At 47.3% G+C, this 16,816-nt stretch overlaps 1 protein-coding gene across 1 annotated transcript in view; it reads right to left on the bottom strand.

Moving 5' to 3' along the window:
- The window catches only part of LOC140498792 (uncharacterized), a 63,205-nt gene that overhangs the window by 9,257 nt on the left and 37,132 nt on the right, over positions 1 to 16,816 (bottom strand). The window contains exons 9-15 of the mRNA XM_072599579.1: positions 16,712 to 16,808; positions 11,900 to 11,984; positions 11,347 to 11,516; positions 10,670 to 11,106; positions 10,496 to 10,534; positions 9,800 to 9,992; positions 9,538 to 9,636 (exon numbers count right to left, since the gene is read on the bottom strand). Coding sequence (XP_072455680.1) covers positions 9,538 to 9,636; positions 9,800 to 9,992; positions 10,496 to 10,534; positions 10,670 to 11,106; positions 11,347 to 11,516; positions 11,900 to 11,984; positions 16,712 to 16,808 — 1,120 coding nt within the window. The remainder of the gene's footprint in view (positions 1 to 9,537; positions 9,637 to 9,799; positions 9,993 to 10,495; positions 10,535 to 10,669; positions 11,107 to 11,346; positions 11,517 to 11,899; positions 11,985 to 16,711; positions 16,809 to 16,816) is intronic.

Here is a 16,816-nt window from a genome sequence, read left to right as displayed (position 1 = left end):
GGCAGCACCTGGCATACAACTGGGGCCTGAAACATGCTTACTGGGTTAATGGGAAGTCAAATGAAAGGAAATGCATCCTTATTTCTTAAATGCCTACTATGTGTCCAGGCCCTCATATTCACCCCTATCAAATGTCACTTTCCATTTGGCCCAATAGTCTAGACTGACACAGGGAAGAAGCATTTATTAAGCACCTACTGTGTGCCAGGCACTGTCCTAAATACTTTACAAATCTGTGCCTTGGTAGGTGCTGTTACTGTCACCATTTTACAGTTGAGGCCTGCTGAGACAGAGGCAGGGACATGACGAGCTCAGGGTCACAGAAAATAGTGTTTGAGCCTGGATTTGAACTCAGGTCTTCCTGAATCTGGGCCCTATGGTGCTCCCTAGCTCTGCCATCCCATGTACTAACCCTCCCAGTCTGTTTCATCTGCAAATTCAGGAAGAATTCCCAATGTCTTCTAAGGAAAACCTACAATTCTCAACCTCTTGAAGCACAGACTTTTCTCTTTCTGGGTCCGGCCTTTCTTCCTTCCTTCCTTCGTTCTAGGAGAAGTCCCCTGATTCTCTTCCCCCAGGGATCATTTGCTCCTCCTTGGGTAGCCCAGCCCAATGGCCTGACCTCATTAGGGCTCAATTGGCTGAGCTCAGCAGCTCAGGACCCCCTGGCTCCGGCGATCCATCACCTTCCCAGGGCAGGGACTGAGAGCAAACTCTTTGGAAAGACACAGAATGAAGAAAATACTCCTAGGTTTTAGGTAGATGAGCTAAAAATCTGACATTCAGACAGCAGGAGCAGCCCAGCCACTGCAAAAGAAACCCCGCCAAATGGCAGATGGCCTGGGCTTTGAGAAGGGGCGTGCAAAGACCCCACTCAGGGCTCTCCCTAATCTATGCTCTACCCTGCCCTGCTGACACAACCACTCTCAAGACTACAAAGTGTGTCCATGCCAAGCTTCATCTGGTGGGAATCCAACCCGCAACAAAAGAAATGATGCCCAGGTGATTGGCATTTAGGATGGCAGCTACTTGGGGCCATAGGGAGAGGAGGGAGGACCTGTGTCTGCCTATGCATGACCTTGGAAGGTTGAGCAGAGGCATAGCTGTGGAGAAGAGACCCTGAGGAATGAATGAATGAATGAATGAATGAATGAATGAATGAATGAACGAAGAAAGCATGGATTAAGCACTTAGTCCTTGGGCAACGCCCAGTGCCAAAGCATGGGGAAGCAAACAGATAACATGAAGGCTCCTGCCTCCAGAGAGGTCACAGTGCTGTCCACCATGACAGACGAGGCAGCTCCTCTTCCTAACCAAGGTGCAGGCGCAGCAGTTTCTCGGCTATGGGAGGGGAAAAGGGGGGAAGGGCAGAAGCAGATTCACCACCCAAGAGGCCTGCCCTCTCTACCTCCTGCCCACCCAGCCTGGTCAGATTTTGACCCTGCCTTGGTGGATGCCCACTCTATTTCTCTCACATTTTATACTGTATTTTTCCACCTAAGGGAGCACCTCTCCCCTTTAATCTGAACACTTGTCAGCCCAATCCCTTGGACCAGAGCTGGGCAGGACCTCAGAACTCCCCCTCTTCCCCTCTATAACCCTAGTCAGGGAGAGGGCTGGGGGCTCCTGGAGGTTTTGTTTTCTTTTGTTATTAATCAATCTGGAAGCAGAAAGATGTGGATTCTGGCAAGAATAACTCACTCAGACCATCCTCCAACCTCAGTCACCTCCCTCCTCAATAACCTCCAATGGCTCCTGATTGTCCTGGGATACAAAGGCTTTCCTTAATCTACTCCCTCCATTCTCTTCATTCCAGTGCCCCCAGCCTCCTCGCTGTCCCATAAACCAGACCCTCCATGTCTATCCCCCTGCCGAGAACGTTCTCTGGCTTCCTCTAAGTCCCAGCTAAGATCCCACCTCCTCCAGGAAGCCCTTCCCAGCCCTCTTCATGTCAGTACCTTCCCTCTGTTTATCATTCTCTACTGATTCAGCACAGAGCTTGCTTTGTAAACTTTGTTTTCTTGGGGCTCCTCTATGAGACACAGGGCCCTGAGGGCAGACTGCAGCTCAGTGCCAGGCACGCAGGGCCAGCAGGAACTTAATGAATGCTCAATGACTGGCCGCCTCCTCTCCCTCCTCTAGGAGAAGGCCAGGCACTTCTCCCAGCTGCCTGACAGGAGGGATGAGAGACCATCTTCCTCAGACATCCGGGAGGGACCCCAGGCCCTGAAGCCTGCAGCCTTCATTCTGGTCCTCTCTCTCACGTTTGTTAAAATCAAGCCCAAATAAAACCAAGGTTAAAAAAACAAGCCTGACAATAAGAATGGATAGCATTACAAAGGGCTATACAAATATGATCCTTTGTGATCCTCACAAACCTAACAGGGTGCTACTCTGATTATTCCCATTTTATAGAAGAGGAAAGTGAGGTTCGGAGATGTTAAATGCCTTGCCTAGAGTCACCTGGAGAGTGAGTGTCTGAAAAGGGATTTGAACCCAGGTTTTTCTCAGAGTTCTGTGCACTGTGACCCTCCCCCGATACTGACTGTTCTAAATCTATAATGAACTAACACTGTAAGAGGAAGAGAAAGTTCTTCAGAGATTGGCCAGGCCAGGCCAGCTCACCTTCCCCCCCCCCACCAGCAATCAGGCACTCCCAGAAGCATCCCCACAGAGTCCTTTCCCCAGCCTATGGAGGAGGAAGACTTTGGGGGAATTGGGGGAGGCTGCTGTATTGCCCAAAGGGGCCATCCCACATCCTAGGGGAAGATGCCTGGTTCTGACCCTGCTCATGGACTTGGGCAGAGACCTGGAATTCAGGGAAAGGCTGTGGGCCAACACAAGCAATAGAGTGGGGCTCATGGATCCTGCAAGGGCCTGGCATGAACCTGTGTCCTGGATCAAAAGTAGCAGCTAGGGCTATGTGGCTCTGACTCCAAAGGGAGGGCCCAAATCCACTCCCAAGCTTGGTCTGGGCCTGTAATGGAGTGACCAGGAAGCATGAGCTGGCCACTCAGGGCCTCCAAACCTGCAGTGCCTTCAGGTGGCTGACAGGGGAAGGGGTAGGAATGATGACAGCAGCAGACTCCTGGAGCTCCAACCAAGGGAATGCCGGCAGTTGTGATGCCCAGAGCTAAACTGAGCTCAGGAGCATGCAAACCTCAGATCAGGACAGCAACCAGACTTTGCCCTGGATTAGACTGCTTAGGGCACAATGAAAATATTAGGGTCCTCAACGTAAGCCACTCAGAGATTCCTGAAGAGTCCAACACTAAGTACCAAGAGAAAGCTGCGAAAGTGTCCAAGAAAACACAGAACAGGACCAAATGCACAAAGCCCAGACTTAATACAAAGTCCCCTTCCAGGAACAAGGCCAGAAGAATGAGCTTATGGTTCCCGAGACTCCCAAGATACAAAGTCAGGAAGAGAAAAGTCCATAAGAAGCAAAGAAGTAAAGAAAAACACAACTTGGGCACCAGGGCAACTAAAATTCCTAAAAGAAATAAAACGTGTTATTTTTAAAAAAAATAATAAAAGGATTTAAAAAAATAAAAAGGATTTGAAATGATTTTATAAATGAGAATGCTTGAGGAAAGAACTAGAAAGTAAGAGCATGAGACCTGAGGAGAAACTTTGAAATACAAGCAAGGCAACATCAAAAGCTACAGGACTTGGGCCACAGCAGGCACTAAAATGCTGACTGAGCGAGTGAACCACCACAATGGAGGGTTTATACTCCACTAAGAGGAGGTGACAAACCCTAAAGTCATCAGGGCACAGACCCAATGAAAGAACCCAAGAGTGGCTCAGTCAGGATCTGACAGCCTCCAGACAGGAAGGGCAGAGAAGGGTGTGCAGCATCTGAACCTTCCAGGAAGCAAACTCCTCCCCACATTTAACTCAATAAGGAAACCAGGGGGGCTCGGGGTGAGAGTGGGGAGGAGGGTCAGAGAACATCAGTAAAAAGCAAACAAACTTCCTGTAAGAAAGGTCTGTAAGTTATGACTGGGTCAGGTCAGGGGGCAGGCTGAGCATCCTCTTATCTCACCAGCAGCCTGGAGGTGCCCCAAGGCACAGAGCACTGGGCCTCATCTTCCTGAGTTCCAATCCACACTTAGACACTTCCTAGCTGTGTGACCCTGGGGAAGTCAACTAACCCTCTTGTAAAACAGGGATAACATCATGTACCTCGCAGGACCGTGGTGAGGATGAAGTGAGAAAACGTTTGTAAAAAGCACGCAGGCTAGTGCCTGGCACATACCAGGCACAACAGAAATCACTTATTCCATCCCATTCCCTTTACCCTCTTCTTTATAAAAAGGAAGATGAGGGAAAAAGAGAGGGGAAGTGTAAGAAAATGGGACAGAAGGAAATATTCAATCAGCAATCACAACTATGAATCTGAATGTGACAAATTCATTCACAAAATGAAAGAGGGCAGCAGGATGTATTAGAAAGCAGAAGTCAACAATGCTATTTACAAGAAAAACACCTGACAGATGATGAGTTATAGAGAACAAAAAGAAGGACTCAGGGCCAATCTACAAGGAGGGCGGGCAATCACAAACTAGACAAGGTGACAGCAAAGACAGATGATTCAAGGAGATCAAAGGGAAAGTCCATTTGGCTGGAAGACAACTGATATCAATACTAAACGTATCTGTACCAGGTGGCATACTATCTAAATACTGTTTTAAAAGGCTAAATGAGACAATGTAAAACTCTAAGAATAAAGGATGTAAATTCACCCTTTTCAACCCTAGACAAATCTAATAAAAAATTAAGAAGTTAAGGACCTGAATACAATTCTAGAAAAGTTAGATATAGGAGATCTATGACCATTCATTCATTTCAGTCATGACCCCATTTGGGGTTTTCTTGGCAGAGACACTGGAGGGGTTTGCCATGTCCTTCTCCAGCTTGTTTTTTACAGATAAGGAAACAGAGGCAAAGAGGGTGAAGTGACTCACCCAGGGTCACACAGTGAGGAAGTGTCTGAGGCCAGATTGGAATCTTCCTGGCTCCATGCCTGGTGCTCTATTTACTGCCCCACCTACCTGCCAATTACTCAATGGGAAAAGGGAAGAAGCATTTATTAAATAAATATCTACTATATGTCAGGCATTGTTCAGCACTTAACAAATATGATCTCATTTTATCCTCAAAGCAATTCTGTGAGGTAATCACTATTATTATTGCTAATTTTACAGCTAAGAAGACTGAGGAGACGTAGGCTGAGCTAGGAAGTAGCTGGGGTTACCTCTGAACCCAGGTCTCCTCACTCCAGAACCAGCGCTCTATCCACTGGGCCACTAAGCTGCCCAATATGTATACATATTTCTCAGCTATGGGTGGCACCATCAATGAGGGCAGAAAAACCTCACAAAAAATGCAGAAAAGCAGAAAAACTAAACACATCCTTTATTGACCATAATGAAATAAAATTTATTTTTAATTAGGGCCACTATAGAAAGGATTAAAAATTCATGGTTGTCCAAATAAATTAATCCTGAAGAATTGGTGGGGTAAAGAACAAATCATGGAAATACTAAATAACTTTTTAAAGATAATGACAATAATTTGGGGGTCAGAGCCAAAGTAATCCTTAGGGCAAAGCGTGCATCTCTAATCACTTTGATCAACAAGAGATAAAGAACAGAGCTACTGGGCATAAAGCAAACCAAAAAACTAGACGTCAGCACATTCATAAAACTTCCAAGTCAGAAAATCTAAGTCAGAGGTGAGCAAAAGTAGAGCTAAAAAATTCCCACTGAGGTAATTAATAAAAATGAGAAAATGCCTTTTCAGGGAAGAAATTAAACAGATGAACTGTTAGCTAGTTTGATCGGCATCAAAAATTTTAAAAAGAATTAGTAACAGATTAAGAAAAGGAAGAAATTATTAGAAATTATTTTTCCAATTAAACTGACATCTTAAAATGAAATAAGTATTTACAAAAATATTAAATGTCCCCAAAATAGGGAATTTAAATAATCCTAATCTCAGAAAAAGGAACTGATCAAGCCATAAATGAAGTCACAAAGAAAAATAAAACCGAGACCAGATCAATTTACAAATGAATTCTACTAAACACTCCAATAAAACTTAATCCCATTATTGTTTGAAAAAAATGGAGTTGGGGAAGGGATCCAACGACATTCTTTTTGTGACATAAATACAGTTATGATATATAAACTGGGAATTATCAAAACAGAAAGAAAATATAGACCAATATCTCTAATGAACACTGATCCAAAAAGGCTACAGGGGTGAATTGATATTCGATGGAGGGATGACAGAAAGGCTGGATTTAGAGCAAGATGGCAGGGCTGGCTGAATGTTAGGAAAACCATGCACATACTAGAACATATCAATAACAAACCAATTGATTTTATGGAGATATGCAGAAAAGGCTTGTGGTCAAATACAAGCACAGCAGTCAAGCTCTCCCCTCCCCCTGTTCCACAAAGATCTAGCAAACATCACCAGGACAAACACCAACCAGGAAGACCAAGAGAGTCCCAGTGAGCAGACTAGGAGGTCTGTGGACGTGAGGGATAACAGGGTGTAGCCGAAGGGCCATGAGTGGCATTCAAAGACATGTACCAGGGCAAGCAGAGGTTCCAGACCCACACAAAGGGGTACAACCTTGAGCAATGCCAACCACTTCCTATTCAGTTCCAGGTCACAGATGTAGACCAAGGAAAGGATCTATACTTAGGCGGTGGCACTGTGGGGTGAGCAGCTATTACAGACCCAGGCTATGCAAGAAGCAAGTCTGGAAGCAAGCAGAGGCTGAAGGCTCAGACCTCAGGAATAGTCAGGTCTCAGGCCTGCAGTGGAATAACCAAGGCTTCTCAATGCACTGTCAGTAGCTGTATTCAGCAGCAGTTTACTGGAGTTCCAAATAGGGGCAAGCCCTCAGTTGTGTTGCTCAAACTCCAGTTAGAAACTGGCAGAGGTCAGACTGGAAAGCAGTGATCAGACTCTGCCCTGGATCTGCCCACTCTGGGAGCACTGAAGCTTGAACTCTCTGAGATCCTGGAATAATACAACCCTTAATATCCAAGAAAGTAGCCACAGAGCCCAAAAAGACACAGAACCACAAGCTTGGCCAGAGCATAGAGTCTGAAGTGAGGGAACAGAACAGAAGAATTGGGGGGGAGGGGAACCTATCATAAAAATATATTATCTCACAACTGCATGGTACAAGTGGATATCTCTACAAACAAGAAGGAAGGTTGGGGAGAAACTCACTCTCATCTGAACTGGTCAAAGGAAAGAAAACTACACACTCACACCTAAACCCACCCACCCATTCACGCCTACTCTCACACACCTACACACTCACACATACATACCCACTTAGCACCCCCAGGAACACACACACACCTACACACAGGCCCACTCATACATACACATACACACACACAGACACAAAGGTGGGTATAGAAATACATCTCCCTGAAAAGAGGAAGAGAATGAGAAGGGAAAGGAGTAAATAAGGGGGTACGTTATAGGAGGGATTAGTTCTATGCAAGAGAAACCATAACTAAGAAGGGACGAAAAGGAAAAGGATAAGACTGGAACTGGGTTCTGCCCGAGGCAAAGATAAGTGGGGTAGGGGAGCAGAACCTGACTGACCCAAACTTAGGGCAACTTTCAGCACCTCCTTCTTTAGAAAGACCAGGAAAGCAGGATCCAACATAAGAAGGTCAATGTGCTTTAGCCATACATCAACCCAGAGACCAAGCATGACTTCAAAGGCAATCCAATGAGCATGGCTCCCTGCCTCCTGACAGAGGAGTGGTGGCCTCAAGTGCACACTAGGACATGGTAAACAGGAGAATTTATTTTGCTTGACTGGGCATGTGTTACCAGAATTCTGTTTTATTTTGTTTTCCACGGGGGAAGAGGAAGAAGAGAAAATCAACGCCTGTTGACTGTACAAAAGTAAAATAAGTCACATTAAAAATAATTTTTTAAAAAACTGAAAATGGTAATAAATAGATCTTTTCTTCACAGGCTAAGCCACATGGATCTAAAATCAAAATCCAGCATTATCTATAATGAGGATAAACTGGAGACCTTTCCAAAATGGTCAGGGGTAAAGCAAAGATGTGTAATATCACCAATACCATTGGATACAATGTTACCTATGGCAATAAGACAGTAAAAAGAAACTGACGTAACAGTCACAGGCAAAGGAAACAAAATCATCGCTATTTACAGGCGATATGAAGATTTACTTAACCAGCAGAGTCCACTATCAGTTACTGGAACAATAATTCCAGGGAAGTTGCAGGCTATAAAATCATTAGCAGCATTCCTTCATAACAAACAATAATCATCCCAGCAGGTAGAGTTAGAAAGAGAAATTTCAGGTAACATAACGGCAAAATGCTTAAGACACTTGGGAATCTACCTGTCAACACACATGGAAACCATATTAATACAATTAGGAAACGTTTTATGGAAACCAAGACCTAAATAATCAAGAATAACATTAGCTGATCATGGGTAGGCTGAGCCAACGTAACAATAATCGCAGCATTGCCTTAATTCATTAACTTATCCAGTGCTACACCAAACCATCAAAGGAACATTTTAAAGCGCTAGGGAGGAAAAACCCATCCAGAGAAACAAAAGTTCAGGAAAGAAGGCGGGGGGAGAGAGGGGGGTCTGGCAGGACCAGATCTCAAACCCCGCTACAAAGAAGTAATCATCAACATGGTTGGGGCTGATTCAAAAACAGAGCTCCGTCAGGGGAACAGATCAAGTGCCCAACACACAGCAGGCTGAGGAAGAACTCGCTAGGGGACAAAACGCTGGGCTAGCTGGGCAGGCGTCTGGCAGACACGAGGGTTCTACAGCGCCTCACACCATATACAAATAGCGACTCGGACACAAACTGGAGGAACAAGGAAGGGTTTTCCTTCCAAATCTCTAGGCGGGGGAAGAGTTTGTGACCAAACAGGGACAAAGAGGTCCACGGAAGAGAAAAGGAACAATTTTAATTACACAAAATCCAATGCAGCCAAAATTAGAAAGGAAATAACTTTGTGAAGGAAAACTGCAGCAGCAGATTTCTCTGACCAAGGCCTGTCCACCAAGACAGCTAGGAAGTAAACCTGAACTTGTGATCAGGGGCTGTTCCCAACCTCCATCTCACCAGAGGAAAATGAGCGGCCATGGTATCAGCAGGATCACAAGGGTAGTAAAGGCAGGTATGCTCATTAGGGACACAGGAGGCCGGGGCACCACCCTCTCCTCAGCCTGCAGGGATCAGTGATAGCCTCCTTTCCACACCCACACTTTCTGATGGATGGAGGGTGAATGCTGCCCACCCACTCCAGGGGATGGGTAGGGGGGTGGGAAAGGAGAAAGGGCAAAGGGAAGGGAGGGGGAGGAGAGGAGGAAGAAAAGAGAAGAAGGAAAAAGGGAAGAAGAGGAAGAGAAAGGGGAAGGGGGGAGCCTTGGGTCTGGGGGGCCAGCCACCCACCCCATGGCCCCCCCAACCAAGCTTCTCTTGCTCACCAGGGCAACTCTTCCTTTGGAGGTCTCTGGCTGCCGTCCATGGCGCATCCCCTCGCTCCAGCTGGCCGATCACATCGGGACTGGACACGGCGAGTCCTGCTTGTGGGGGTGAGAAGATGCAGGGGCCATTGGGAACACAGGAAACTCCCCAGCCTCCCGGAGCTCCCAGGGGCTCAGGATGGAGACCCAGAGCAGGGACTTCACCCCATTTCTCCCCACCCCTCCACGGGGCAGATCCTGGGGGGTCCTCACCCACGCACACCAGGTGCCCGTAGTTCTCCAGCATCACCTCCCGGTACAGTTTCTTCTGGGCAGGGGCCAGGCGCCCCCACTCCTCCGCAGTGAAGTCCACCACTATGTCCTGGAAGGTCACGGATGCTGGTACCTGCCCACATACAGAGCCAGAGGGGTAAGAGGCAATTCTTCCTGTCTGCAGTCCAAACGTCCCAGGGACACTGTAGACACCAAGGGTCTATGCTAGTATGACTGAGGGCTGGGAATCAGCATCACACTAGGGATCACAAAGCCCGCAACAAAGGAGCTTCTCCCAACAAAGATGGACTGGGCAGAAACAGCGCCCAATTCCTACCAAAGAGGAAGGAAAGAGCCTTTCCTGGTCACAAGTGGGGGTGGGGGATAGCCCATCAGGGTGCTCTGGGTGCAAAAAGACCTCAGCTGTCCCCTGAAATAAGCACTAATTAAGCACCTACTGTGTACCAGGCCCTGTGCTAAGCCCTTGGCCACAGGATTCCACGGGTCATCCACCCCTCCCTGATTTAAAGCCAGGGGGCAACATCCCTGCTCCACCCTCCAGGTGGGTGCCCAGCCTTCCCTCCAACTGCTAAGGACCTTGAGGGGCACTTAGCTCTTCATACGGCTGGCCGCACCACCCCTAGTTTATGGATAAGGAAACTGAGGCAGACAGAGGGAGACTGGCCCAGGGTGGTCCACTTCTCACCAGGTGATTCTTGGCGAGTCTACCCTTCTCGGACCTCACCTGCAGAACAGGGACAACGTCCAACTCTGGGTCTGCCTGGCTTCCCCGGGCCCTGATGAGGGGAGCCCCTGGAGGCAGGGGCAGACCCTGATTCTCCCAGACCGCAGGCTCCTCGTCTGTCCCACCACGGCTCACCTGGGGGCCGCTGGGCATCAGGAGCACAGGGGCCATTCTCAGCTCCTGCCCAGGGGGGTCACAGGCTGGCTGCCTCCAGGGTCCAAGTCCCAGGGAGCACGGCCGGGAACCTGCAGCCTCCTGGGGGTACAAAGGGGACACAAAGCGAGACTGGCCCCCAGGACCAGCGAAGGAATCAAGGCAGGCTTCCTGAAGGGGGGGTCTGCCAACTGTGCCCTGGGGAAGCCACAGGTCCAGGAAGGGCATAGAGGATGGGGGGCACGACGGGTGGGGCGGGGTCGGGGGGGCATGACAGGTGGGGAGGCACAGTTGGTGTGTGTGTGGGGGAGCACCAAAGCAGTACCGGCCCCGCCCCTTCCCCTGCTCTGGACGCCAGCGGGGGCGGGGCAGTGGGGAGGCCCCGCAGGGCGGGGACAGAAGGTCTCCCACCCCCCACCCTCAGAAAAATCCCTGGCCTCGCCCAGCCGCCAAGGGGCGGAGCGGAGATGTAGGAGCCAATAGGGAAGCAGGTGGGCGTGGCCGCGCGCGTGCGCAGGCGCAGCCCCTCCCCCAGACGCTCCATTCCGCTCCTAGGGCGTCCTCCCTCCCCTAGAGGTTCCGGCGCCCGGCGCTAGACGTCCCGCGCCCCCTGCGCGGTCCTGTCGCCGCCAGGTCCCTGGTCCCTGACTCCCACTCACCCGGGCCTGGGACGCGGGCTCGAACCCTAGCGGCGGAGCTGAGGAAGGAACCGAGACGGTCCCGAGAGCGCGCATCCAGGACGCGGCGAGAGGTCGGAACCGGAAATTGCGTGCGCGCCCCGCCTTCCTCCGCCCGACCGAGGGAGCGTTGGCGTCGCACGTAAAGGCTTCTGGGAAACGTAGTCCGTCTGCCGCGCATGCATCTGTTCATCTAGTGCTGCTGCCTGGAAAGACTCGGAAGAGAGAGCTTTAAAAGCATGGAATCGATGCGCAGCACGTGCCGATGGACTCCCCGCGTGCCGCACAGTCTTGCGTGTTAGTCCTTATCTTTCAAAATGGTCGCGTTTGTGGATGATTAAGTTCACACCGAACATGAAAAACCTTTTCCAGAAGTGATGGGGAACACGGAAAGGCTAACTCCTCCTCCGTGCTCTCCGCTGCCTGTGTGGGGGCCGCAGGAGGAAGGGGGCCAGGGGTACCCTAGAAACCCCCCAGCGCCCAGGCCTCCAGCCCCCCAGAAATGAGGGATCGCTTGGCTCTAGCCTGTGCCTACAGAAGGGCCATTTGCAGGGCAGCCCGGTCTTGGAGGCTTTGTGGAGCCTGAGCCCCAAAGCCTGCTCTGGGGCTCTGTCCTCCACCTGCGGGGGGGGATGGGGGGGTGCCAGGGAGTGGCTGAAGAGGGGCAGAGGGGAGATCTGGGTTCTTCAGCCACTTGGGGGCCTTGTGGCCCCCGCTTTGGGAAGAGGACCAGCATACCGGGAGCTTCCCTTGGGTGAGATCAGGGAGTCCTCAGTGAGCTGAGTTACCTGGCTCCCAATGGGCAAGCTCCATCACTCTGTGGTGTCTGTCTGTACCATCTCTGCTTGACCATAGACTTGGGCAAATGGATGTCTTTGCTCTGTGTGGATACGGTGGAGTGAGCGTTTGGTGGGAAATAAAATATTGAATATAAAGCTTGGGGTCTTCCATTCCTCATAAAAAAATAGTGGATCGGAAGTTTAGCTTGAACTTGAAAACTGTGCCCATAGACTCACTATTTTGGGGCAGCGGATAGAGCACTGGGTCTGGAGTCAGGAAGCTTCCTATTCCTGAGTTCACGTTTGGCCTCAGACGCTTAGCTAGGTGACCCTGGGCAAGTCACTTAACCCCACTGACCTCAGTTTCTTCATCTGTGAAATGAAATGGCAAACCGTGCCTGTATCTTTGCCCTCAAAGCCTCAAAGGGGGTCTTCACTCCTTGAAGTGGAAGGATGCCATCTCAGGTGATCAGGTGGGCACTAACAGTCCCAGGCATCAGAGGGAAGTGGGGCAGGGGCAAAGGCAGAACCAACAAGTAAGTAAAGGCTTTTGATCTGTACCATTTATGTGATGTCTGGTCGTTCCTGCTCCATTCCCTCTCTGAGGTATCTTAGGTTTCTTCAGCACTCCTTGAAGTGGAAGGATGCCACCTCAGGTGGTCAGGTGGACACTAACAGTCCTAGGTGCAGTTCCTTTCTATACTTTAGGACCATGGGGGAAATAGGACTTACTAGAGGTGGAGAATTACTTAAGAATTATTTCCAGTCCCTTTGGGTACTTTCTGCATTATGTTTATGGGCTGGAGGCCTCTGTGTCTGCATTTTATGTGTGGTGAAATAAAGGCTGCCCTGTGGCCAACATGCATTTGTTACTTCGTGCGCTACTTCAGAAGCTAGGGATGCTGCTAGCCACATTTGTGAAAATGAGGACACAAGAATCTGACCCTAATCAAAGAAAGACCATATCCTTCCTATGAGTCCAGAAAGAGTTTGTGAAACAGTTGGGTTTCAGAAAAACTTGGAAAGACTTATATGAACTGATGCTGAGTGAAGTGAGCAGAACCAGGAGAACATTGTGCACAGTAACAACCACAGGGTACAAGAACTGTTTCTGATAGACTTAGCCCTTCACAGCAATGCAAAGATCTAAAAAATCCCAAAGGACTTGAGGCAAAATGTCATCTACATCCACAGAAAGAACTACGGAATTTGAAGGCAGAATGAAGCAGACTATTTTCTCTTGTGTTATGTTTTGGTTTGATTTTTCTCATAGTTTCTCCCATTCGTTTTAATTCTTCTATGCAACATGACTAATGTGAAAACGTGTTTATTAAGAATGTATGTTCAGATCTAAGTAGGTGGAAAAACACCAGTCGCTTGTGGGTAGGCCGAGCTAATATAATAAAAATGACAATTCTACCTTAATTAATTTACTTATTCAGTGCCATACCAATCAAACTATCAGATAATTATTTTCTAGAGCTATAAAAAATAATATCAAACATCATCAGGAAGAACAAAAAAGGTCCAGAATATCAAGGGAACAAATGAAAAGAAATGCTAGGGAAGGTGGCCTAGCCCTACCAGATGTCAAATATAAAGCAGCAATCATCAAAACCACTTGGTAGCGGCTAAGAAACGAGGGGTAGACCAGTGGAATAGGCTAGGTACTCAAGACACAGGAGTCAATGAATGTAGCACTCTACTGTTTGATAAACTCAAGGACCCCAGCTTCTGGGATAAGAACTCACTGTTTGACAAAAATTCCTGAGAAAACTGGATAACAGTGTGACTGAAGCTGGGCGTAGACCAATGCCTGACACCATACACAAGTATAAATATTGATACTATAAACAAATTAGGGGAACAAGGAATAGTGTATTTGTCAGATTTATGGAGAAATTTATGACCAAACAAGAGACAGAGAACATTATGAAGTGCAAAATGGATAATTTTGATTACATTAAATTGAAAAGTTTTTGTACAAACAAACCCAATGCAACCAGGATTAGAGGGAAGCAGAAAACTGGGAAAGAATTTTTGCAAATAGTGTCTGCGAAAAAAGCCTCATTTCTCAAATATATAGAGAGCTGAATCAAATGTACAAGAAAACAAGTCATTCCCCAATTGATAAGTGGTCAAAGGATATGAACAGGCAGTTTTCAGAGGAAGAAATTAAAGATGTCTATAGTCATATGAAAAAATGCTCTAAATCACTATTGATTAGAGAGATGCAAATCAAAACAACTCTGAGGTACCACATCACACCAATCATATTGGCTAACATGACAGAACAGGAAGATCATAAATGTTGGAGAGAATGTGGGAGGGTTGGAACACTAATTCATTGTTGATGGAGCTGTGAGCTGCTCCAAACATTCTGAAGAGCAATTTGGAACTATGCCCAAAGGGCTACAAAAATGTGCATACCTTTTGACCCAGCAATATCTCTTCTAGGAACGTATCCCCAAGAGGTCATAAAAATGGGAAAGGGTCCTACATGTCCAAAAATATCTGTAGCAGCTCTCTTTGTGGTGACCAAAAACTGGGAATCACGGGGTTGCCCATCAATTGGGGAATGACTGAACAAGTTGTGATATATGAATGTATTGGAGTACCATTGTGGTATAAGAAATGATGAACAGGAAGACTTCAGAGAGGCCTGGAAGGACTTATATGTACTGATGCTGAGTGAAAGGAGTAGAGAACCACGAAAACTTTGTACACAGCCACAAACACAATGTGCAAGGAATTTTTCTGGTAGATTTAGTACTTCATTGCAATGCAAGGACTTTAAAAATTTCAATGGATTCTTGAGGCAAAACGCCTTCCACATCCAGAGAAAGAACTATGGAATTGGATCCCAGGTAGAAGCAGACCATTTTCTTTTGTATTATGTTTTGTTTTGTTTTATGGTTTTTCCCATTCATTTTAATTCTTCTATGCAACATGTGTTTAATAGGAATGTACGTGTAGAACCTATGTAAGATTGTACGCCGTCTCAGGGAGGGGAAAAAAATCTAAGATATATGGAAGTGATTGTGGAACACTGAAAACAAATAAAATAATTTAATTTTTAAAAAAGAAAAAAAAGAATGTATATGTAGAATCCAAATAAGATTGCCTGCCATCTTGGGAAGGGAGGGCGGGGGAGAAAATTTAAAACTTATGGAAGTGATTGTTGAAATCTTAAAACAAATAAATCAAATAAAAAAAAGAAAGAGTTCGTGACCAAATGAGAGAAAGAGGAAAAGAGAAGAGGAATTGGACAGTGGTTATTACAAAGGTATTTAAAAGATTTTGCACAAACAAATTAATCAGTATAGTTAAAATGAGAGAATTATGTGGGGGAAAATATTCATAGCAAGGCTCTCTGCTAAGGATCTCTTATCCAAGATATAAGGAGCTGATTCAAGTTTAAGAGCCTTTTCCCAGTAGATAAAATGGTCAATGGATATAAATAGGGTGTGCTCTAAGTGTGAGAAATAGCTCATTCAGGCTCAGGAGGGGTGAAGATAAAAGGAATAAGTCTATGAAGCCCCTGCAGTGGCCAGCGTGTCCTTGGATAGACACATCTTCCAGAAATCAAAGAAAGCCTTAAAAACCTATGTCCGACTGCAAGGTCCCGGCCCTGTCTCCCCATTGGCTGGACAATACAGGGTGTACAACTTTCCAATACACTTACGACATGGCTCCCCTTCACCGTCCCCCTCCTGCCCCATGACCATTCAGATGAACCTTTAGCCCTCCCAGAGGAGAAGTTCATATTACTCTGCTTAGCTGACTTCTAACCTCCAAGCAAGATTAAAAACCAGCTGGAGCCTTGCTTGGCGTGGTATTGTGTGTGAGAGACAACTCCTCCATTCTGTCTCCCATCCTGTCTCTCTCTGCTTTGATGTGACTTCATTTCATTAACACAAGCTCAAGTTAGTGTTTCAGCTTATATGTGTAACATTGTTTTAGACTGAGCATGGTTGGAAAGGGACAGAGAAGCCTGGGAAACATATAGATCTATTCTGGCAATACCTGAGGATTTTCATGGTAAAGTCGATGTTCTGATTCTTACTTAATCAGGAACTAGAACAAGTGAAGAAAGGCAGGCAGGCTTTAAGGTGTTCCTCAGCCAATCTGAAACGGATGACTGGAGCTTGGTATTTCAAGGTTTTATGGGTTATTCACCGACTGTTCCAGACTAACTCCGGGTGAGGATATTTTTAAGACCATTCTCTTTTTTCGCATTGCTCTGCTTTGCTGACTAGGCAGCTGAGCGGGGCGGTGGAGTCAGGGAGACCCCGGTTCGAATCCTGCCTCAGACGTGTACCATCTGTATGGCCCTGGGCAGGTCACTTCACCCTGTTTGCCTCAGTTTCCTCACGTGTAAAGAGAGCCAGAGAAGGGAATGGCCAACCCCTCCAGGGTTTCTGCCAAGAAAACCCCAAATGGGGTCAGGGGTTGTAACCGGAATAATGAACTTATTGATAAATAATTTTTAAAATTTTATATATAAAAGAAATGAAGATGCAAACGTCTCCCGTTAATCAAGTCAAGCTTCCCTCCCCAAGGAGCACCTCCAGCCCCAGGGCGGCCCCTTCCTCCTCCCGGGAGGGTGGCAGGTGGTCCCAGCAGGGGTCGGACCTCTCCCTTGGGCTTTGGCACGGCCACTGCCTAGCAGA

The sequence above is a fragment of the Notamacropus eugenii genome, chromosome 4, assembly GCF_028372415.1.
Source record: "Notamacropus eugenii isolate mMacEug1 chromosome 4, mMacEug1.pri_v2, whole genome shotgun sequence".
Lineage (NCBI taxonomy): Eukaryota > Metazoa > Chordata > Mammalia > Diprotodontia > Macropodidae > Notamacropus > Notamacropus eugenii.
Note: the sequence above shows the minus strand (reverse complement) of the source record. Positions and strands in the feature narration are given on the sequence as shown.